Raw genomic sequence first — 23,772 nt, 5'->3', positions numbered from 1 at the left:
GGTTGTTTATGAAAGGTGTGAAATGTAGTGTGTGCACCAGCAGGGAGCTGGATCTATGACCTGCAAAAGCCCCCTCACACTTGTGTGTCTGCAGTGATATTTTTTTTTCAAGTCAGTACATGGAAGAAAGGGACAAGAAAATGTCCACATCTGTTAAGAATAGAGGTCTTCTGCTGTCTGAGCTGTAGCTTTTAGGCGCCTCTCATGGCTGCAGTGGACAGAAGGATCGTGGCAGTGCTGGCTCCAGTGACAAGGGCCAAGAGATTGGCTGCTTGTGTCCAGTCTTGACCACCATGCCAGGGTAGGCTGCCTCCAGTTTGTTCATCCTGTATCCTTACATTCTGGCAAATTCGGCCTGTTAACACTTTGGGAGTAGCACCCTGCTATTCAGCCCTAAATGTTGCCCAGCTCCTCTCTTGGGGAGACCTATGTGAGGAAATGGAGTGCCAGAATGGGGTGCTGGGAAGTGTGGCTGAGGGAATAAGGGGACTGGCTTGGCCCAGGCATCTGGGAAGCAGGAGGAGAGGATGTGTGTGGTGACTGTGCTGAGTGCCTGGCCTTCTCACCTTTTTGCTTTAACGAAAATGCACCCATTCAGCAGACCTCTAGTTGGATTTGGTGTCCTTTAATTTCGAAAGTTGCAGATGAATAAACAGTAGGATTTTCTAAGTACATTTTAAAATACAGCTTTGGCAAGCGCAGAACGCCAGCGAGCCTGTGCTTCATTTATTCTACACTTGAACAAACATTGGGTATTGAAGTTCTCAAATTCCAGAAAGAATAGACACTAAAAGTTAAGCTGTACCAGATGTAGGTGCCACTTAGTTGCTGTCTCTGAGCTGCCTTGGCAGCCAGAAGTGCTCAGAGGAGGGGGAAGGAAATTCAGCTAAACATGAAAACATCGAGAAGCATCCTGTGCGAGGGAGGAAAGTGGAGAAGGCAGCCCAGAACATTGCTCTCAGGACATGTGAGGACTGAATTTGTTTGGTGATTGTCTGCAGGTCCACTCTAGCTAGCTATGCAGTTTGCTGTGCAGGTGGGGGACTCTCTTGCTGTGGGAATGTGTAACATTCCAAACCCCCCCACAATGGAGAGAAAAGTGCCTCCTGTGCTGTAGGAGAATGGCAAGAACTCGTGTTCTGCTCGCTCACTGAGCACAGATGTTCAGGGGCTGCTCAGGTCCCTGAACACCCCTTGCCATCACGGGGCATCCTGGGACAGATCTTGGTATAAGGATTGTTTTTTGTCATGTCTCTTCTGATAAACTGAGGCACACAAAGATGCTAAGACTTACTTGGCATATTGGCAATTCTGTGGCCAAGCCAAACATCGGTCCTGTATGAACCCGCTCAGCCAAGGCTGGAAATTTCTGGAGCACAGATGTGGACTGTCGTACATGATGGCTGCTCTGTTCTCTGTTCAGGCATGGAAACTGCATCGTGGTAGTAGCTCTTGGGTTGTCAGGGTAGTCAGACATAACTCAACAGCGATGGGTGTTCTTCCACAGCCTCAAAGCCTTTCAAAGCCTGAGCCATTCCTGGGGGCACAAACGTTACAAAGATCCTGACGATGGCCCATTTCTTTTTCTTAGGGTGTCATGGCCCCGTTTATACAGCTTCTCTTTGGTGGATGACAACTGGGGGATGTAGTCCTTGGTGGCGGCAGCAGCATCATCCCTCTTGGTTGTGCCTTTCATGCTGCACAGCCACAGTGAAAACTGAACAATAATGGCCCAGTGTGTTTGCACATGGTTTTGGTGTGGAGGAGAGGTATCTTGCTTAGCGAGGGAGGAGGATTTTGATCTCACTGGTTTCAGTAGAACTGTAAACAGTGCTAGTAGTGTAAATCTAACATGTGTGTATTGTGAACCGGTGGCCAACTGAAACCAGGGGTGTGTGGGGGATACATCCTGGAGCTGTAACATGAGCACAGAAATCACTGTGTGGCATGAAAGTTCTTTCAGTGCTGATTATTTTAATCTTGATCTCCAGCGTGCTTTCTGCCTTCCCAAAACATGGTCAGTGGTGTGGTCTGGGACGTGGGGAGAAAGCAGTAATTTTATCTAAACTGATTTCACTATCTTCTGATGATGAGCTGCTTTGACCTTCCTGCAGTGATCTTGTCAGTGCCTGCCTAACCTCCTTCTCCCTTCCCTACTATCTGAGGGGATATCAACAGCAGGAGTCTACGCTAAGCAATGTCCTTGATTTTCCTTCTTGTAAAGAGCCTGCAGCGTGCCAGACCCTGGGATTTGGGGAAGAAGCTTGAGGATGCGTAAGCAATGTATGCTATGGTAACATGCTGGCAAGCTCAGATCTCTCCAAACATCTCGGTATGTGCCGAGGGGGCAGAGCGCCCACCATGGGGATCATGGTATTCACCCCTCACTTACCTCGCTGCCTGCTAGGAATAGGAGGTTCCACTCTACTGGCCCTTCTTTTGCATGTGGTGGGCAAGTGTTTAGTAGGGTGCTGTCTGTGGCTGCTGGAGAGGCAATGGGACAGGACAGCATAAACCCATATGGACCATCAAGACGGTGTACTGTGTTTTTTCACTGCTTGGTAGTTCCTGATGGCCTGTCAGAGCTCCCTGTGATGAGGCAGGCTGAGCTGCGCCAGACCATGTGGAGCTTGCACATGGGCTGGCAGGGTTCCTTCCCCAAAGTCATGACCGGTGCCAAGCTAGATGTTTCCATTTGTCCCCGCTTCCTTTGTGGCAGGAGCTCTTGGTGCCTGACAAGGGCTGGATGATGGCTGGGCTGAGGCAGGAGGAGTGATGAAGGAAGCTGCCTTCCCCATCTCTGACTGTGGACGGAGGATTGTTTTTCAGTACCACAAACTCAGTGCGGGCATACTCCAGGACCTGCCATCTTCCTGTGGCTTCAAGCCTGGTCTGGCCTCTGTCCCTTGTTTGCTTAATTCCAAGACTCTGTTGGGGTTTGGCACCACACAGTGCTTTGGGGGAGAACTGGGAAGCTGAGCAAGCAAGGGTGTGTATGTTGTACCAAGAGCACTGATGTCTGGGGTACCTGCAAGGACGGTCCCTAGCATCCTTCTCTCCTACTGCCTATCCTGGCTTCACAGTAGCACCGCCGTAGGCACACCATCATTACCAGGAAGAGCTGGAGTGAGCCTCCCTCTCCTTGTTTACCTTGTTAGCCTTCACATTTTTTCCTTTCTCAAACTTTCTTTGGGTGAAATTATTTCCCACATCACTCTTACATCCCAGGTCTCTGCATGCTCTTATCTTTACTATAAGCAAAGTGCCCAGCTGCCTGGACCGCAGGCTTGAAATGGCCCATGAGAGGGCTGTGTGCCTTGTCAGGACTGCAGCTACCTAGCTCGCAGTGGCGTGTCTGATGACCCGGAGCACACAGCACGGCCTCTGCCAGCCCTGGGATGACAACCAGTCCTGCAGAAGGTCAGTAGCAAAGGTGTGTGATACTTGCTGGCAAAAGTCACTCGAAGAAAGGACTGACCCAACCAGAAAGGGCAGAGTCCCGTCACACTGGCTCAGCACCTGCATACCCTGCAGCTGTGCGGTGGTGGGGTGCCCAGAGCCTCAGAGCCTCGCAGCTGAACTGCCTGTATCATTACAGGAGGGCCTGAGGCAGCTCTCCAGGGGCTTTTTCCTGCTTGTCAGGATGTTGTGCAAGACTCTTTTGGTGCTCAGGGAAAGTATGGGCATTGCTCTGCCACGGCTGGGGAGCCTCTTGCAGCTTGGGCCCTTGCCTTGCGTTTGCTTTCTGAGGGAAGCTCTTCAGAGTCCCACTGCTCAGGATTGGTGGGGTGAGGCTGGTTGAGAAATGGTAGTGTTTCCCTTGTTGGGATTTCTTCGGGCTGTGCTCCATGAGCCATTCTCTGTCTGCCACCCTTGGGTCCCTTCCCTCAAAAGACCCTGACCGTCAGCCTGTGCTGATTCTGGTTCCTCAGCAGCAATCTTGAGCCATCTCCAGCTCCTTTCTGCTGTACACAAGGAGCTACTGCTTAAATCAAGCAGAATGTTGCCCAACCCCTCTGCATCTGTGTTGACATCTCTCCAGGAGTGGGTTACCTGTGCTCACGTGTGTATCTGCCCCCGCAGCGGGTTCTTCTCTACTCTCCTCCTTCTCTGGCTCTCCTCCTCAGCCACTTTGTTCTTTGTGGCTTAGAAAACAAAGCCTTTGGCAAGTGAAGGAGGTGCCTGCCCTTCCTGGGGGAGGGCCAGCTGGCCTGCATTTGATTATGGCAGTGCCTCCTCATCCCTCCCCATTGTCCTTCCTGCTGTAGGAATGCCAGCCTCTTTCTGCTCCATCCCCTGAACAAGTGTTGCTGCCTCTGGGGTCCAAAGAGGGGTTGGGGCCCTTCTTCACATCCTTCCAGGCCCCGCTGGCAGGAGAGCCTCTCTGCACATCTCCATGCACCTTCCCTCTGAGTCACATACACTCCAACCTGATTCCTGCAGCAGACAGACACAGCAAACCCTCTTGTAAGTACCAAGTGTCCGACTCTCCGGCTGACGTGTGAGTTGTATTGAGATTGTTTGGAAACAATGTAGAGAAGGCTTTTTCACTCAGTTTGCTTGTGCGCATCTGTATGCATCCAGCATGAATCAGAGTGCTTTGTGTGTGTCTTTTGTGCGCTCAGACAGAGCCCTGTGGGCTGTGTGCATCTTTGCATGGTCCCTCCGAATCCCAGGGTTGCGCTGTCTCTAATACAGCAGTGCCTGTCCCTCTTTACCTTTATTAGAGGCTATTGCATGATTGTTTCAGTGGGCACAATTTAACTGCAGGTAGAAGTTGTTGCTGGGATTGCATGCCTCCAGACTAGCTGGATGTACGCACAGGGCAGGTACCTTTTAGCTTCTTTTAAAGGTTGTGGACAGCACAAGAGTGGACTGTTCTCCTCGACTGCTACAAGGTTTGCTGGGCTCCTGTCGCATGAGCGGAGTGACTGAGGCTGGCTGGCACAGTGTTCCCAGCTTCGGAGAGATGGATCTGATCGTAGATCTGAGAGCAGAAGTCCAGAGCGTGATGAATTAGCTGACTTCTGCAGATGTCGTTACCTCTCACTTCTCCCCAAAAGATTCAGAACAGTGACCTGCTGATATCTCACTTTCTGCTGTGGCTCATTTCTGATGATATACCAGATACAATGTTGCAGATGCTGGTTTTGAGCAAAGGGGGGGGGCGGGAAATCAAGTCCCCTTCAGGTGATAAATTCTTGTTCTTTCTTTTGCTTAGCCTTTGGTGAGGAAAGAGGGGTTGTGAATGCTGATCTGTGAGAAGCTGGAAAGGTTCCTGGTGGCCGCAACCTAAAAATGTGATTTTTCTATTGCAGGCTGTTTGGCAAAGTTTGAGAGTTAACTTTAATGAACGGGTGTTATGATTGTCTGCTCTGGGAATGTGCTTGGAGGAGAAGTGGAGAGTAAAGCTTGGCACCAGAGTAGAAAAGGAGGCATTTGATGTGTCCTTACTGTAGTGTACTTACTGTGAACAGAGACGCAGGTCGCCGTGCCACGATGCTTGTCTCTTGCTAGCAGTCCTGCGTACGTCAGAACATGGCTTTGCCCCCCAGTAAACGAAGTTTTTGCTATGGTGTATAATAAAGTCTCTAGGAGAGGCTTAACACGTGCTATTCTCTACCTCTGTGCAGTGATTGCCTTTACTTTTCTGGGGATGGGCTGCACGACATTCCCAAATAACAGCTTTCATCTGCTTACCGCTGCAAGTTCTCAAGATGAGGAAGGACGATCCAAGGAGCACAACAGAGAGGAATATATACTGTGCCTTCCTGATGCTGTAAAACTGTTTTAGGGGAAGCCACTGTTGTCTGGCTTCAGCATTGTCTGACAGCAGCTGTCTCATCTCTCTTTCTCTCTCTCCTTCCTCAGTTACACTTGTAAAGTCGTGCCCCTAGACAGACGTCCAGTCTAATTTGCTCTCCTGTTGCAAGGGTGTCCTTTTTCATGTGCCGTCTGAAGCAATTGACGGATTGAGCCTCGAGTTCGGAAAATCAATCCTCTCGCAGAGTTCTTGCAAGGTTAATGCGTGAAATCTCTCCCTTCTTCCCACCAGGTTTTTGCTGGAGAAGTCTTCTTACAAGGTTAGTAGGCCTCTAATGTTTACTTTCCCATCAAAGGGTATTCATGTATCGTAAAATTTCTGCTTTACCTTGGAGTTTGAGATAGCTCTCTTGCACAAACAAGAAGTTCTGGACATTTAAATCTGATCTGCTACAGCTCCCCCGTATATCTCTGTTTTTCTGTCTAGCAAAATTAGTGATTTGGAAACTGTTTTATTTTATGAATTCTCCAGTAATTCACTGCTAGATCTACCGGTGCCCAGGCTATTTTCTCCTGTGTTTCATTAATGACTTTATTGCCAAATCGGCATCACAGCAGTGCCAGTAGCTCCCGCAAGCTCTGTGCCAGTAGGTGAATGCTAAATGGTAGTTAGCACCAGCACTCAGTGCTCCTTTCTGGTTGCACAACACAGGTGTGAGACTGGTGCATAAGTTTGTCCCTCAGTGTTACGGGGCAGCAGTGAATTAATGAGGGTTTTTCATGTGCTAAATCCAAGCACAATTTGCAATTGAAGGCGAGGGGTTTGTGGTTTGAGATGCTTTTGAGCACCTGTCCCAGCACCTCAGGCTCTGCTTTAGCACAGTATGATGTCTGTGTGATGTGTCTGTGGCATGTGCAGGGGTGCAAAGCCTTGATCTGTCTGTGGGGGGTCCTTCTTCCTCCTATTGTGCTGGCCAAATCCTCCTCCTCGCTGGAGGGCACAGCAAGAAGAGACTGGGACAGGCAGCCAGCGCGTAACATCTTTTGGGATGTAGGCTGCTCACCCCTCAACTGCCTTCCCTGATCCCAGGAGTGCCAACATGTTCTGCCACTGCTGTGTATGCAGGGAGGCAATGCTTGATGTACTGAAAGCAACTTCTACCTTCCTCCTTGATTGCCAGAGCACCTCTGTGTAAATATTCCTCAGTGTCCTTGGCTGTCCATGAGCACAAACTGACGGTTGTCTGAAAGTCTGGGACTCCCCTTCTCTGAGTCGGGTGGGATCAAATCTCCTGTAGGATCACAACACTGGTAACTCATCAGTAATGGCAGGGAAGCAGCATTTTCTCCCAGCAGGTTTAGGGGGTTCCCAGCTTGCGATGTAGATGAGCTGCAAGGGGAGCATCTTACACTTGAAATGTAAGATCTGATACTAGCAGAGATCTTTCCTCAGCTGACCTCAGCCTTATGCATGTGTGCAAAATGTTGGGTTTGAGTACTTTTTTTCCACTCTGATCTTGGAATAGGAGCTGCGCAGGGTGACAGGTTTTCGGAATGTTTGTGTGCTGGCATCCATCTGGATGCTGGGATCCTCCTGAAGGCTGGAATTCTATTTAGTGACGGGAGTTAAATAGATCTGTTCAAGCAATCTGGACATGCAGCTCCCCTCAGTGTACAGATGGAGCTGAAGCTCACAATGGCTCCCATCTGCATATCAAAGCCCTGGACATATGGACAGGGTTCTCCCAAGCACCCGCTGCCTCTGACCAGGCTCCTTTCGGCTGCCCCACGGGGGCTTGCATCCTCTGAGTACATCTTAGTGTGCTCTTAAACCGGGGAGCTGTTTCTAGCTTTGTCAGCTAGCCTGAAGAAGGGAGGCCCGACAGATGCGTTGAGTGTCTGGGTTCAGTTTCAGCTCACATCTCCCAAGGCGCAAGCACGTACAGTGCAGTGCAGAGAGGTCCAAGCACATCACTGAATAATTAAGCAGAGTTTGGCTCAGCTTGTCACAGGGGAAAGCATGTGAATTGAAGACTACAGAGAAAGCATCCACGCTTCCCCATCGAGGCCCAAGGGCATACTGGAGGTTTTGCAATCCTCAGCTGAGTGTGGAAGACCTCATTAAAAGGGAGCCAGTGCACAGCGGATGAGAGACACCTACCACGGTCCAGTCTGTCCTCACTGACCTGCGGTGTGCTATTACAGCCGGGGTATTTGTATGGCATAATGATGTGGCTGTTGGGACAGCTGTAAAAGCAAAGCATGCAAAATCACCTCTGGAGGTGACATTAGTCTTTGTTCAGAGTAATTTGTTGCTGTTGTGCAAGTTACCAGCTTTGGTGTCTCACACATCTCGCTTGATCTTGAATCTGGCTGGTAACGTGAGGCTCTTGGCTCTCTCCAAAGAGGGGAGTTCTCCCCTGCACTAAAAGAAACCTGAAAATGTGCTGCCCTTTTCCTCCTCCTCCTCTAGGCAATGGTTCTACATCCACAAATACACACACCCACTTCTTCATGCCTTCTGCTTTCTCAGCCGTCAGTGAGTTACACTCAACATGTGTAACTTCTTCCAAGTCAGTCTTTCAGATGGTTTCATGACTTGGTAGTGACTGGTGTAGGCTGTAGCTAAATGAAGGACCAGCTACGAGATTCCAGTTGTTAGGGGCAGCCAGAGAGGACGACAGTGGCCAAAGCAGATTTCAACATGCAGTTTGGATCTATAACTGGTGAAGCATCAGAATGGAGATCTGATAACACTCACTTGAGGCAGTGAAACAGCATCTGCTCTTATTCTGGTAAGGAGGGATTGTGAGCAGAATTTCATTGACGGAAAGGCTTTGCTATGGGTACACAAAGCTATTGAAAAAATGGGCAGTGCCTCAAACATGAAGAGGCTGGTTTGCAGCCAAGGCAAATGTTAAAGTTTCTGATTTTACTGGGAGCAAACTCAGCTCCTGGTCCTTTGGACTCAGGAGCTTTTAAATGTTAAGAAAATCTTCTTGGTGGGACAGAAAAACAGGGGAAGAAAAAAATCAGTGTGGAATCTACCCAAGGATGCAGAGTTATGAGGGACTGTGGAGCAAAAAGGAAAAACTGAGGGAAACCTGCACATTGTTGGCTGTTGGGAAGTTTTCTGTAGCTGCAGAGCAGTGGAAGCTGTGAGGAGGGCAAATCTCAGACACTTGCTGCCCAGCTTCCTAGGGAGTCATACATATGCATATAAATATATGCATATGTGTGTTTGTCTGTATATAGATCTATAGTGAAACTGGCACAGAGGCTGCTCTGTGAAAGCTCTGAATTGTACTGAAACAGGGGTTATTGTAGCTCGTTGTGATTCATCAGCTGAGTCAGCCTGTACCTAATGGAGCTACCCTAGGTGTTGCCTGGCAGTTGCAGCAGTTTAAGAGAAAAGAAGGGCAAGCACGCGTCCTGCATGCCAACTCCAGCACAACGAGCCACGTTTGCCCTTTGGGTCCTTGTGCTGTTGTCAAGAGAGCAGAAATCATGTGCAATCCTATTTTATCCAATTATATTCTCCTGTAATTAGATTCTCCTGGACTTGTTAAGCCTGGCTGCCCAGAGGGGAAATGAAGGGGGTTTTGAGCTCTGTTTGTGTTCACCCAAAGTGCTGCTGCAAAAGGATTTCCAAGCACGTTGCTCTAACGAGCACCCTTTGATGGTACTTGTGCTGTGGCGTGCTGAGACCAACCCTGACCGGTGTTGCTTCCCTGACCCCTTGTTCTTCTTTCCTGCCCAGCTGTGGGTATCTACTTGTTCTCCTTTCTTATGCTTAAATCCAAGGAGTTTGTAGTCTGCACTTGTGTCTCATCCTTTGCCCTCCCACAGTGTTTGCACAGCATCTGGCACTTGGTAACAGGCAGAAATGCAAATACAGGATTTAAAGTTTGTTTTCCTTAGCAGCTAGTTCTTAGGCTAACTCAGAAATGGTTTAGCTTTTTATTTCAAGAGGGTGAGTCCTTTCCTCCGTGTTTAAAGCTGAGCTTTTACCAGCTACATCCCACGTAAGACACAGTTTTGATTAGTTTGGTTTCTGCTGCTAATGAATCCCAGGCAGGGCTTCAAATGCAGTTTGGAAAAGTCAAATGCTACAGGGTGGGGAAGAGAGTAACGGCAAACTTCTGCGTAGAGAAGAGATTACTTCTAACTTGGTGGCTTTGCTGAAATGTTTGTGCTCTGAAATTACATGGTTTCTTGTACATCCAAGTGTAGCTGCCTGCTCGTAGAACTGCAAATCTTGCTAGACATGAGCAGGGGCTTTGGCTTTTAGAGATGTGGAAAAAGCATCGCAATGTCTAGGAGGGATCACAGTTTTCTCCAAAGCTCTTGTGTGTTGGATGGCTGCTTGCTTTGAGTTTTACTTGAATTTGGGTGGATGGGATGTTTTCTCTCCCTGTCTTTTGCACTGTGAAAGAAAGGGGATCTGGCCTGTGCCCAGTCGGAGTGTTCTCCGTACACTTCAGTAGTTCTCGTGTGAAGCACAGCCCCTTCCCCCTCTGCGTTGTCTCCGGTTACCAGGGCTCCTCAATCTGGTATTTAGGCTAGCAGCATTTGCTTGTTAATAGCCAGAGCTGAGATGATGCACTGAAACAGTGGCCCTGCCTCAGTCCAGCCATAGGGGATGGTAGTGCAGAGCTGGGTGCAGCCAGGATATGGACCCCCTCTGTACAGACGGGAAGGTAGGATGAGGTCTCATCTTTAAGTAATTAATTGCCTTGCCAGAGGGACATCTGCAGGTCTGAAGTTTTTTTTTGCTCCTTCCTTCATGGGTGCTACCAGTATTGGTGGCTGGGAGCCTGAGGAAAGCCCAAAGCAGACCCAAGCGAGTGCTGGGCTGACCACTATAGCTGCTTGGTCTCTGAGTTAGCGGCTGGGTCTGCTATAGGTACTTGGTCTCTGAGTTAGCAGAGAAACAGGCTTGTCACTGTTTGCCAGCTGACAGCTCTCGTGACAGTAAGGTTTTAGCCTGGGTAACTTTGCTCTCAATATATTTTGATGTAAAATGACTTTTAAATTGTGGTCTTTCTGAACTGTCAGCATACAAGGAAGTCTCCTGCCACAGGTCCCTGCTAATAGTGTGCATGCAGCAGCCTGTGACAAGGGATGCATCAGTGTTGTGAGCAGGAGTCAGTTCTCAAAGCAGCCTAAAGCCATGTTGGACTTTAGAGGGAATAAGCCCAAATGAGCATCTGTCTGTAATGAGAGGAGCACACCTGGGAGCAGGTATTTTAGTGCAAGAGTGCAGCATTTACTTGGGTCTTGTGTTCTGGTAAGTGCCCTGTCACTCTTTACTCTTGTGCCGCGAGTGCTGTGACCGATGTCTCAGGCTGTGCAGGGTGCAGTGCCAAGACCTTGGGCTGCCAGCAGGGCAGCTGTGGGAGTCAGTGCCTACGTGGCACCATGTATTAGCTGTTGGGAAGCGTTTGGCTCCGTTTGCCACAGTACCTGTGATGCGTTGACCTTTTCTGGCTGCACCAGTTCTGTCTCCTTGCTGCAAGCCAACCTTGTCTTGCCCTCCAAACTCATGGCTGAAGTTAAGGGCACTTAGAGTGAACACAGTGGTTGTGAGAGGAGCTCTTGTTAAATGGGGAGTTGTGCAGTTGTTTCTTGCCCCAAAGACCTGTGATTAGTTGTGTCTCACTAACAAACAGCAGAGTGGAGCACAGCTTGTGTACAGGAGCTGCACGCAAGCTGGAGCAGGGCTTGTTTGATTATGTTGGTTTCTTTTTCACTGTCCTTGGCACTGTTCCCAACTGTTACGCTGCTTCCCTCTCTCTGTGTTGTAGAAAGCAAGGGAGTGGGGGACTTGTAGTCCTGGGACATCGCCGCAGAAAGATGGGGGGACTTGGTCTGTTTTGTTGCTGTTCTTCAGTCGTCATATCAAGGTCTGTATTGCATCCGTGCCTGTATAGTTGCTCCCATCAGGATCCATCTTGGCTTTTCACCACCCCTATCTCAGCTCCCCTGTGCAGTCACTTTGGGTTCAGAAGGAAATGTTCTCGCAGCAGAGTAAGTCACCCACCTAGGTGCATTTTTCTTCTGCAGAAATTTGGAGGGTTTGTGATCTGCCTACTCCGCCTCCCTCCACCTATTCAGACACCCAGTTTCCTATGTGACAAGAAAAATGCAGTTATAATCATCATCTCCCCACAGGAAGAGATGAAAGAGAAGGTTTTGACAAAGGCAGGCCCCCTTAAAATTGCCCTTTCTGCCGTATGTCTGCAGAGGCACAGTGTCCATCTCCTCTCTTGGCTACCCAGAAGGTGTCTTAGAGATCACTGGACCTTGAGTATGAGAGGAATCTGGTGGGTTTGCGATAGGTTTGGGTTGGGGAGGTGTAATATCTGAGTGGCGGCTCAGGTGAGGATCCAGGACCCCTGGAAGGCTTTCTGTGCAGTGCTGGCAGTGTGCCCTGAGCCAGGGCCGAGCAGTTTCTCTTGGCCTGTATTTGCAGATGGCACTTCAGTGGTGCCAAAGACAACAGACTCCAGGAGCTTCTGTCCTCGATGCACTGCAAGCCTTGCCTAGGGAAGTGAAGGGACCGACACAGGGTGATGGGTTTGAGAGTTGCACCGTGCTCCAGTGAAATCCCTAGCTCTTCCTTACCGCACAGCAGGTCCCTGAGAGCCCCTGCCTCCCCCCAGGCAGCCTGGCAGGACCAACCTGTTGCTGACTCCTCACGCAGCTGCCGGATAGGTCAGCCCTATGTATGCTTTTTTTTCTTTAATCCTGTAATTGAGAGCTTTGGTAACGACTTGCCCGTAAAGATCAAAAGCCTGGGTACAGGCTCCTTCCTGCCTGATTCCAGGCACGGTTGGGAAGATTCAGCTTCCCTGCACACAGATGCTTCCTCTTACATATGAACAGTTCTTGCAGCTTTTCAGAGAAGCTGTAGGGCTGCCTGCTCCCCAAAAGCCCCGCAGCTGGAGGACAGTATCCTGGCTTGGCTGAGTGTGGTTTGTAACCTTTCCAGGACACAGATGATGGCAATACCCCTGCCAGTGAGCGTATTCCCTCCTGGGTGCCAGGGCACACTTAGTCCCCTGGAGAGGGCTGCCATTCCATGTGCTAAAAGGGGCAGTTGAAGCAGATGATGTGACTGGAGAAAACCTTGGTGGCCACCTAGCATGTTACCAAGCAAGCTGGGGGTGTGGAGGGCTGCTCCCATTGTGCAGGGAACAAAGCTGAGCTATTCACTGCCCTGCAACAGGCACTGGGGATGGAAGAAATGCCATTGAGATTTAGAGTAATTTCTGCGTAGCCCTTGGAGTCCTCGCCAAGAACAGACAGATACCATATGAAGATGAGAGGTGGCAGGGCTTCCTCCCTGTGTGGTTTGCAGCCCTGATTCCTCCTTGCTGTGGCCCCATGCAGATCTGTGGAGTTTCCTAGAAATAAAAGAAGCCTCTTTTCTCTCTCTCTGCCCTGCTGCCCCCATCTCTGCGTGGAAGTAAGGTCCCCAGTCTCAGAGAAGGCCTTCACAGGGCAGGTGCCTTCCTGACTGGCTGCTGTAAAGGCCAGGCTGGCCTCCTCGCTATGCCCCTCCTGCACATTGCTCTCAGCACCCTTTTTTAGAGCCCCGTGTGCCTTTCGAGCTCAGCTTTTCCCTTCAGTGAGCGAAAGGGAGCCAGCCTGCAGCCTTTGGTCAGGATCACCGATTGACCTCCACAGCTACAGAGGTGAGACATGCCTTTAGCCCACACTGATGGCCAGTCCTCGCTGGCCTTGCAGAGCTGGAAGGAGCTGATGTTGGTTTGCGTACAGCTGAAGGGAGTAACTCAAAAAAACACAGCAAAATACGCCATCTGTCACTGCCGTGCAGATCTGCTGGGCTCTGCTGCACTCGGTGTTTCACTTCACCTTGATGTGCTTCTGTCTCCAGGGAATAAAAGACCCTCCGCATCACAGATAAATGCAGATTCTCACCAGGCTCTGGCATGGCCTCTGCCTCTGCATGCCCCTCCCGGCCCCCAGCAGTGGGCAAGTCTAAAGCATGAAGCCTAGATCAAGAGAGGGGCCAGTCAGGGGCCTGTTACTGCTTTAGGCAGAGTGATGGGAGGAGAGAGGGCTGCTGCTCTTTTGATTGTCCTGTGCTGTGGTTGCGTGGGGCTGTTTGAGAACTATTTTCCCCCAGCAGCTGCTGGTGTTTCTGAAGCAGCTCCTTGCCCGCATGAGTAATGGGGCTGGCTGCACGCACGCCATGCAGCTGCAGCTCAGAAGAGCAATGTGAATGGCTGTGGGAGCTCCTGTGGAATCTGTCGCCAGAGTGACCCTGCTCAGCCTACAGGCTGGCATTCAGCTCTTGTACAAACAGCAGTGCTTGGTTCTCATAGCTGTTGCCATGCAGGAGCTGGACCCCAGGTGAAGGAAACACCTCCTGCCCTGCCTATGTCTGTTATCAAGAGAGAACGAGCCTGGCACCTGATCTTTCTGACCACCACGTCCCTGATGAGGATGCAGTGTCTGCTCCATGTCTGCATGAAGCTTGGATGGACTTTTTTGGTGTCTAAGGCTCTATTCTGCATAAAAATAATTGCTTTAAGCTCTATGAGAGAAGGCTAGCACAGTAAGGCTGTGCAGCAGGTGGAAAATGGTCTAAGGCTGGTTACTTTGTTCCTGGCACTAAGCATGAGTGTTGCTTTTCTACAGAAACATAGCAGGTACGCAGGGCCTGACAGTGCAAGTGCTAGAGATGGTCTGGCTCACTGCAAGGGCAGCCTGTGATGTTTCCACAGCACTGGTCTGGGACAGTCGGTGGAAGGTGCCAGACAGGCCTGTCCTGGACATCTTCCTTGCCTTGTGCATCTGATTTTAACAAATAACTCTGTGTTTTCACTGACGAGCAGTAAAGTTCCCTGGCCAGGCCTATGGCAGCTGGTCACATCTTACCCACTCTATAGTTAAACCTTGTCATCATCCCTGCTTTTTAAGAGAAAGTAGTGGCTTATAAGCCAGAGTAATTCAGATGTTTGCCTGTCCTCTCATTTTTATTGATGACAGACAGGTCTTAGTGCACAGGGCTTCATTAGCGCCTTTCCTGCCATGGTGGGAGGGCACTCTTACCTTGCATCTGTCACATTGGACCACATTTTGTTGCGCTCCTCTCATTCGACTGAAACTGGGCTGTTTTAGCAAGGCCAGCATATGTACCGCTGCTAGAATTAAGCCCCATGAAACCGCTTCCAGCATTCCTGGAGTATTAGAAATAAACTGCTGAGCTTGTTATTTGACTAACCAGCACAAGCATGTAATGCACTAGCAAGGAGAGTCAGACAGGTAGGCAGGGCCCAGCACACCACGCAGGTACCAGCAGGCACAGAAAATGCACAAGCTGGAACTGAGCTTGCATGGTCTCAAATTCCTACTTGCTGCAAGGATGGCTCAGAGCACTGAGGGTCATCCACAAAGCCCAGCTCTGGTCAAGCTCCAGGCCTCTGCATGCTGTCAGCTCTAGAAAAACAGCGCAGCCATCTCATTCCCTGCAGCTTACTGATGCCCCCTCAACCTTGTCCTGCGTGGTAGCAGTGAGAATGGCTGGGCAAAGGAGGAGGGTGAGTTCCAGGTTTTGTACCACCAGGGCCACACTGAGGGGTGAATTTCTGCAGTCCTGACAGCAGCTTTCCCTGGGCCCCCCTGCCCAGCGAGGACAAACATGCCCAGCAGCGTGGGTGCCCAGCGTCACAGGGACCTGGCGAGGAGGTGGAGCTGTGGCAGAGCAGCCAGCACAGCTGAAGCCCTCTGCATAAGGAGCCGTTTGTTTTGCTGAATTGTTAAGCCCCATTGACAATAGCATCCCCTCCCCTCCTCTCACACTCAAGGATCTGTGGTGGCCACACACTGATCCTTTCTCTTGTCTTCAGGCACCGAGCTGGGGTTATTCTTCCCTGAGTGTTGCCTTTTGTTCTTGTTCTCTGCAGGCGTATGAGTGGGCCTTGGAAGGGATGCGACACCTTGCGTGTATCAGCATGGAGGACTGCAGCTCTGCCGAACACTGTGCAGGTGTGATCAAGTGCCTGGAGAGCTACAAGGGGCAGCACCCAGACATCAGCGATGCTCGATTCCAGGAGATGAGGGAACTGGCATGTGAACTGAAGAGTGACAAGGGACTCAAGCAGTGGAAATTTGCATGGTCCAAATGCCAGGAGACCAAGCTGGTTTTTGAAAAGAAACTTGAAGCAGCCTTGAGAACAAGGAGGTCTCTGCTGTCAGACCACAAACCAGCTGCAGGGGAGCAGCCCCGGGCTGGCAGCGAGGCTGGCAGTCTGTCCCACCGGAGGCACTCTGAGGGGGCCACCTCCGGGTCCCACTGGGACAGGACTTACGGTGCGTCGCCCTGCTACAACAGGCCAAACTGCTCTCCGGGGTGGACTAAGGAGAAAGCTCCCTCGCCCTCCCTGAGCTGCCCTGGCGATGTCAGTGCTGGGGAAGAATTTACCTGCCAAGCTGCTCTCAGCCCTGGTCCTCACTCGAGCAGAGTTTCTTTTGCCAGTGGGGCCTCCAAGTCTCCAAAGCTGTCTGAAGAAAAGCCAAACCTGGAGAGTATATTAGAAACCCTGGAGGTGAAACCATCCTGCACATCCACTCCAGCCTCTGGGAAGCCACCTCCCAGGAGGATGCTCCGGAAAGCCCAAAGCTTTGACCTCCCTTGCGGTGAGAGCCTGTGGTCAGGCTGCCAGAGGACACTGAGCGAGCCAGCCAGATACGGCAACACCGGTGTCTTTATTAAAGGGCTGGAGGTGAGCAGCACTGAGCTGGTGGACAGGACTTTTGCCCTGCGGCAGCAAGCCGCTCACAGCTGGGCTGCAGACTGCTTGCTGGAGGGCCAGAGGGGCTGCCTCTCCGTGTCAGAAGCTAAGAGTTGGGGCAGGTAAGTGGCTGTGACACTCGGTGCTCTGGTCCTCAGGGTGGTGAAAAGGCAGCCAGCAAAGATGTGAAGAGCTCTGCGGTGACAGCTACTGTGGCAATGGGTACAGGGCAGATAGATGGAGGGGTAGCTCTGACTTCCCTGCACACGCATGTGTGACGCTGAGCGGACCTGCAGGGATGTCCCCACAGAGCCTGGCACCTGCCTCTGGAGGGAGGCAGGGAAATGGGATCTGTTGGTCTTCCCCCACAGCACGATTCCTCCGTAAGAGGGGAAAGAGCAGTTCCCAGGCAGGAGAGGGAGTCTTTGAACATTACTGGCTTTGGAGGACGAGGGTTTGCAGAAACATAGTGTTCAGGGACCTAGCAAACGAGTGGTACAGGTGTAGTGGGAGAGCAGAAGCATAGTGCATTGTCCCACACGCTTTTGGCAGGTGCTGTACCCAGACTGGTAGGGAGGCACTACCAGTACCCTGTGACAACAGCTTCACAGGTAAGAGGGTGTTTGTATTTGCCCTGCAGGGCTGAGATCTCTGTTTGAGTGACCAACAGCTGGCTTTTGTTCTCTTCTTTTCCTTCTCTGTCCTTAAGGATCTTAACTTAATTTTGTGGTCATACTGCAACGTGCTTAGGCTATGGAGAGCCCAGGAATATGAACTATTCTTGAAAGGGTGTCACTAGGCAGACCTTTCAGCTGCTCTCGCTGGAAAAGATTTTAAAAAAATTAAAAATAAAAAATGGGTGGCAGAGATGAGAAACGAGTGCTGGATATGGGGGGACCATGGAGCTCCTCCACTGCTGCTGCTCTGGATGGGGACAGTGAAATCTTCTGGAAGGGGCTTCTGATATCCTAGCGTGTGTCGGGAAAACTGATGACAGGGGTTGAACACCAGCAGATAGGAGGCTAACTGCTTTGCTTCTCAGGGGAGTGATGCAGCAGCCCTTGTCTGTGGGCGCTAAGGCAATCTCACTGTTCGGTCTTCAAACAGAGGAACTGAGAAGGGGGAAAGAAGCTGAGAGGCAGGGCAGGCAGGCACACGTTGGAGCAGTTATGTTTGGTGCTGCACTGCCTCGCAGCGGAAGCCTGGAGTACCCAAGAGCAATCCTTTCAGAGACATGTGGAGTGACCTGTACTAGGAACTGCGGTTTGCTGGTGAAATGATACAAAATTTATTTCCCCACTCATTTTTACTGGGACAAGCCCAACAGCACCTGGGTCTAGAGCTCACGTTCCCTCAGTGTTAACATTGCCTCCCACAACGTCCACAGTCATTAGGCTGACTCCTCCTCACAGAAGTTATTGCGACTTCTGCTGTCCCTGTTGTTTCAGGAGTGTGGCCATTTACAGGTCAGCCTCTTTTATCTGGAGCAGGGGCTGGGTGGGCCCAGGGATGTGTGTCCTGCTGAGGTTGGGTCAGGACCACAGCCAACCTGGGGTTCACCCTCCCTGAACAGAAAAGCCTTTCATCAGCCACAAACTTTGTCAGCGCTCAGGGTCAGAGCTATCATGGACAGTTGTGAATGTGAGCTTGGATGGTGCTAAGGGATCATCACGGCTCCGTGTTGGGTCTTGGGGAAAGCTTCTCTAGGGATAGTCCAGTGCTTTTTCAGGCACTCTTAGACTGCTGCAGCCCTGCTGCAGTCTGAGTCCTTTCAAAGCTGAGTGTTTCCTGTTGCAGCAAGCTACGGCACATCATTGATGAGATGGTAACCACGGAACGGGAATATGTGAGGTCGCTTTGCTACATCATCGATAGCTACTTCCCTGAGATGGAGCGCCTCGACCTCCCACAGGACCTGCGTGGGAAGCGCAGCGTGATTTTTGGGAACCTGGAGAAACTCTACGACTTCCACAGCCAATACTTCCTGCGAGAGCTCGAAAGCTGCTGCAACCACCCGCTGCGAGTCAGTCACTGCTTCCTCCGACACGTAAGGCATCAGCACCTTCCGCCTTGGGATCAGGCTCCTCTGGACATATGCTTGGCATCTATGCCCGGCAGTACCTATATGTTTGGCTGCTCACCTGCAGCTCTTTGGGAGCAGGAGGTCTACCTTGTGCTGAGTTGGTTTGTCCCCTGCCAGCTCAAATGCTAGGTTGGACTGGGATGGTTCTCTGAGGCTGAGCCCAGGCAGCACCAGATGCTCTTTGTGTTTTCTGTTGCTATTTGCTACCAAGGGATGCTGCCAGGGAAGCAAAATGTCTGCTTCTTAAAGCCCACCTACTTCTCCAGGGGCATCCTTTACCCTGTTTTCTGTCTGTGGTGTCAGTGTGGAATGACCTCAGTGAGCAGAGGGGTACAGATCTGCTGCTTTTGTTGAAAAGGGCTGCTAGGGAGAAGCATGGAGCACTGGTCTTAAGCTCAGCTGCGCCATGCATGTTTGCTGCTACCAAGTGAATGGTATCTGCTGGGGTATGTAAGCAGCAGGGGGTAACAGGACAACAGATTAAAAAGTCTTAGCTACTGTAGGAGTAGGAAGACACGAACATTCCCTGGCTCTTAATGAACTTGAAGCAAAGTAATTCCTGATATCATAGGAGGCTGTGGTATATCCTGGGAGGGGCAGAAGTACTAGAGTAACCAACCCAGGGCATGACTGTCACTGTGTTCTGGGTGTGCGTTGGTCTCATGTGGAGATCTCTTTTGCAGAAAGACCAGTTTGGGATGTACGCATTGTATAGCAAGAACAAACCAAAGTCGGACTCGCTCCTGGCCAGCCATGGGAATACCTTCTTCAAGGTAAATTCCACTGCCTGCATCACGATTGCTCTTGGCGTTTGGGTCACTGATCTGTTTAAACAAGCCCAACTTTCATGCTTGAGGCATGCTCAGCACTGCCTCTGCTTTCCTGGCACAGCTCTCTGCGCAAGGTTATGTGGGGGCACAGGGGCAGAGATGCAGTGAGTGCTTTGGAAATGAGCCCAGCGCACAGCAGCATTGGTCCTGTGACCTTGCATTTTCCTGCAGAACGAACAGAGTACCCCGGTCAGGAAAGCTGTGGGTGTCAGTGCCTGCCTGGGGGCACAGGGTGCTCCACGGGAAGCTGCTGCCTTCACTCTCTGCTGCCTTTCTTAGTTCAAGCAGGTGCAGCTTGGGGATAAGATGGACCTGGCTTCCTACCTGCTGAAACCCATCCAGCGGATGAGCAAATATGCCCTGCTTCTGAAGGACCTGATCAAGGAGTGCAGTGAGGCACAAGAGCAGGAGCTGGGCTACCTCCGTGCAGCTGAGGAGATGGTGAAATTTCAGCTCCGGCATGGAAATGATCTGCTGGCCATGGATGCCATCCGCGACTGTGACGTATGTTCCAGTGTCCTCCCCTACCTGGGGCGGGGTAGAGCCACACTTCTTCCCCTTCTCTAGCCTTGGGGTCTTTGGATCATGTGGTGAGCCTCCCCTCAAGTTCGCACAGTGATCAGGATGCCCTCTGCCAGTACAACATAACAGAACTGCTGAGGCACAGGGCAAGGGAACAGCAGGGCTTAGAGGTCTCCTTGATCTTGACAGACAGCCTGGATGCTGCTACTTGAGCTGGGAGAGCTGCTTGTCCTAAACATGCTCGCAGGTGCTCACTGGTGATGTGAGGCAGCCTGGCAACCCTTGCAGATGGTGTCCTGCAAGCTGCCTTGGGCCCTTCTGTCCCTTTTAAGCTGATGATAGAAGGGTCAGGCAGTTTGCAAGAAGGAATTCAAACTGGTGCTGATGCCAGAGGTAGGTCAAAATCAGCTAGGTGGGATGTGAATGAGAGGCATGCAAAGTGCAGTGCTGGAGGAGGAGAAACTCGAGGGCTCAGGGTGGAGGAAGGTGAATCTAGGACAGGAAGAACTGAGGGACTGGCCTTCTGACCCAGATATGCTCCTGGCAGGTTGATGGGACGCCTTCCCTTTTCAACTCTCTTCTTTCCCGCAAAAGAAAGCTCTGGCTGCTGCCTCCAGTTTCCACCCCAGAGTTTTGTCACAGATCTGCAAAGGCTGACAGGAGAAGGTCATCTGTGGGTTATGCCTAGGAGAAAGGTGCAGCTCTACCCTGAGCTCTGAGCCAGTTGTTTCAGCCTCATGTGGCTCCTAGCAATGCCACACAGCCCTAACTCTTCAAGAACTCCCCTACGATGGCAGGTAGCTACCACTTCTTTACCACCTGGGCCACAGCCATATGGGACCCTGCTCTCCAAATCTAGGCCTGCAGCTGCCCGGACCTGATCCTGCTGGGGCCTTACCAGGATGTTTCCTGTGTCCAGGTGAACCTGAAGGAGCAGGGGCAGCTGGTGCGGCAGGATGAGTTCATCATCTGGCTGGGCCGTAGGAAGTGCCAGCGACATGTCTTCCTCTTTGAGGACCTGATCCTGTTCAGCAAGCCCAAGAGGATTGAGGGTGGCTTTGACGTGTATATCTACAAGCGCTCCTTCAAGGTAAGGGCAGCCTTGCAGCTCCCTCTTGTGCAGGAGATGTCCATGGCTGGTTTCCCTGTGGACACACAGCTCTGAAATGGGAAGCAGGAACACCTTCAGCAGAAGAGCAGCTCCCACCACTGCTAAGCCTCCTCCAAGCCATGCGGTGAAGCCAGAAGGAAATACTTCACACATTAATGCCTGGGCCCCGTCTGTGCTGTGAGATGTGGGGCCAAGGTCTTCTGAGGGACAGGGAGTGTGAGGGAAAGGCAGTGTTGTATGCAGCAGGGAGGTGGTGCTGGCGCTGGATGAAGCACTGGGAATTGCCTGGGCTGTCTCTGCTCAGCTGTGTCCGAATCGTACCTGCTCCTGTCCAGACCGCCAGGCTCTGTCCTGTTGGGTCTCCCGAGCTGGGGGTAGCTCTGGCACAGGGTGCAGGCAGAGTTTATCCTTTCTGCTCCTGGTGGAGCCCCACTTGATGCTTTGCTCTTCCTTTTACTGGCAGACTGCAGACATTGGTCTGACAGAGAACTCTGGAGACAGCGGCCTGCGCTTTGAGATCTGGTTCAGAAGGCGGAAGTCCAGCGACACCTATATCCTCCAGGCCAGCTCAGCTGAGACTAAGCAGGCCTGGACCAGTGACATTGCCAAGATCCTGTGGCAGCAGGCAGCCCGCAATAAAGGTGTGATTCCTTCCCGGGGCGTCTGTGCCGCAAAAGGTGCGGGACCCCTGTTCAGCTCGTGCTGTCCTGAGTAGGTTTGGAGCCTGTTACCAGGCAGCTCTGCACAGTGAGCAGCTGTGTGTCAGCATGCAGCCTCAGGAGCATGTGCTGGGCTTGGCTGGGCATATCCCTTCCCTGCCCCTTGTCCCTAGAGAACTTGACCAGTTCAAGCTCTGTGTGACTGTAGACACTCACCTGAACTCTGAGAGAGAAATGGGAGATGCCGGGACAGGGTGCTCTGCCCTGTGAGCATGGGCTGTGCTCCTGAAAGGCTCACTGCTTTCCCTGTGATCTAGGCCACTGCTGGAGTGGCAGCTGGCTGAGTCCCTCCTCTCCACCCCAGGCTTCCCGCTTGGCAGGACTTTTGTAGGTGGCATGGCACTGAGCTGCTTGGCTGGAGCAGGGCATGATTGCTTGTCCCTGGAGACTCCTCAGGACTGGGGAGCAAGGGGAGAACAGATCTAATCTCAGTAGTTGAGGAACAGCCTGGCCTGGGGCTGCATAGTGCTTGTGGGGAGGGTTGGGTCAACCTCATGATGTGGCTGTGGGGTCTCTTCCTCTCCAGAAATTCGTATGCAGGAGATGGTCTCCATGGGTGTGGGCAACAAGCCATTCCTGGATATCAAACCCAGTGAGGCAGCTATCAATGACCGTGCTATCGATTACATCATGAAAGGCAGAGGTAAGTGCCAGCCCTGCCTTCCTCCTTGCTCCTTGTGAGCTAGGCAGGACTGGTGCTCAGGGCTTATTTGGTGTGTTTTCTGGCAGGTGCCAGGACCAGAGCATCAATCGCGGTGTCTCTGTTTGACCATTCCAACCCGTACAAGAGGACACAGGTGCAGCTCTCTGCTGGCAGCACCCCCACTGCATACAGCCCTTCCTCCTCCTCTTCCCTCCTGGGGCCCCTCAACCTCCACATGTACCTGGACCAGGCTCTGCTGCCAGGCGTCCTGGCCTCCAGCCGCCCCTTTGACATTGGCACCTGCATTGAGGAAGATGAGCTGGAGCACGAGACAAGCAGCCAGCCGTCACTGAGTACGTATGAACCCGCTGCTCTGCAATGCGCCCATCGCCACACTGTGCTCTGCACTGTGCCGTCAGCCCCGGCTCACTGGGGTCATGGCAGTCCCTGTCTCGTACCCAGATGGGGGCAAGCAGGCCCTGCTCTTCTCTGCCAGCTCTGTCAGTGTTCATGGGGGGAGTTAGCTCAGATGCAGGGATTGGTAAAGTGCCCACTGGTCTGCAGCCGTACTTGTGATGGGCTTATTGCTGCATACTGGGGCTGCTGTGGCCTTGGAGACCAGTGCTCATGTCTCTGTCCCTCTGATGTGAGGCACTCTGTCACCTGCTCTTGCCAGCCTGGTCCAGTGACCCCTTGGCTTCCCTGCCAATCTGCAGCATCATTTGCTATGCTTCTTTGGGTTATTTTGTTGCCTGTGGCTTTAAAGAGGCCCAGACAGGAGCATGGCTTATCTGTGGGCTCGTGTGGCCCGTGCCTCTGCAAACAGATACATTATCAAGTGTATGTGTCACAGATCATGTAGGCGAAATTCACAGTCATCAGAGTCACCTTCCTCTCTTCTTCCAGCAACAGAGAGCTCGGAGTCATCACACTGCATGTCTGGTAGTGGTTCCAGCGGTTCTGACAGTGGCTGTGTCTCCAGCATCCCACAAGAAAGCTTCTGTGAAGACATGGGCTCACCCCCCTATGTGCCCCTAGGCTCACAACACAGCTCTGCGATGGACGAGAAACCCAGATTCACGAACAGCCAGTACATTTCTGCAGTAAGTGCGAGCAGCCAAAATACTTGCTTCGCTTTGCCTGTTCCTGCCACTGCCTCCCCGGTTCAAGCCGCTACTTCTCGTGGCGGGGACTGAAGATGCTGCTTTCAGGCTAGGGATCCCCGTGGGGAAGTGACATTTCCTCTTGCAGAGACTCACCTCCTTGGGGGCAGGCAAAAACCCCTCTGTCATGAGAGCCTCCCCTGTGGTGGCCAAGATCCCTGAGGAGAGATGC

General features: G+C 51.7%; 1 protein-coding gene across 1 annotated transcript in view; it reads left to right on the top strand.

The window, feature by feature from the left end:
• The window catches only part of LOC104164833 (pleckstrin homology domain-containing family G member 4B-like), a gene marked incomplete at both ends in the record, with an annotated part of 72,281 nt that extends 48,741 nt beyond the window's left edge, over positions 1 to 23,540 (top strand). The window contains 9 exons of the mRNA XM_009704287.1: positions 15,702 to 16,651; positions 18,327 to 18,576; positions 19,296 to 19,385; positions 19,722 to 19,946; positions 20,884 to 21,054; positions 21,539 to 21,716; positions 22,321 to 22,437; positions 22,524 to 22,790; positions 23,344 to 23,540. Coding sequence (XP_009702589.1) covers positions 15,702 to 16,651; positions 18,327 to 18,576; positions 19,296 to 19,385; positions 19,722 to 19,946; positions 20,884 to 21,054; positions 21,539 to 21,716; positions 22,321 to 22,437; positions 22,524 to 22,790; positions 23,344 to 23,540 — 2,445 coding nt within the window. The remainder of the gene's footprint in view (positions 1 to 15,701; positions 16,652 to 18,326; positions 18,577 to 19,295; positions 19,386 to 19,721; positions 19,947 to 20,883; positions 21,055 to 21,538; positions 21,717 to 22,320; positions 22,438 to 22,523; positions 22,791 to 23,343) is intronic.
• Between the last annotated feature and the right edge of the window lie 232 nt (positions 23,541 to 23,772).

This window comes from Cariama cristata, unplaced genomic scaffold (assembly GCF_000690535.1).
Source record: "Cariama cristata isolate BGI_N322 unplaced genomic scaffold, ASM69053v1 scaffold6467, whole genome shotgun sequence".
Classification (NCBI taxonomy): Eukaryota; Metazoa; Chordata; class Aves; order Cariamiformes; family Cariamidae; genus Cariama; species Cariama cristata.
The sequence above is the reverse complement of the archived record's forward strand: the minus strand, read 5'-3'. Positions and strand labels throughout refer to the sequence as shown.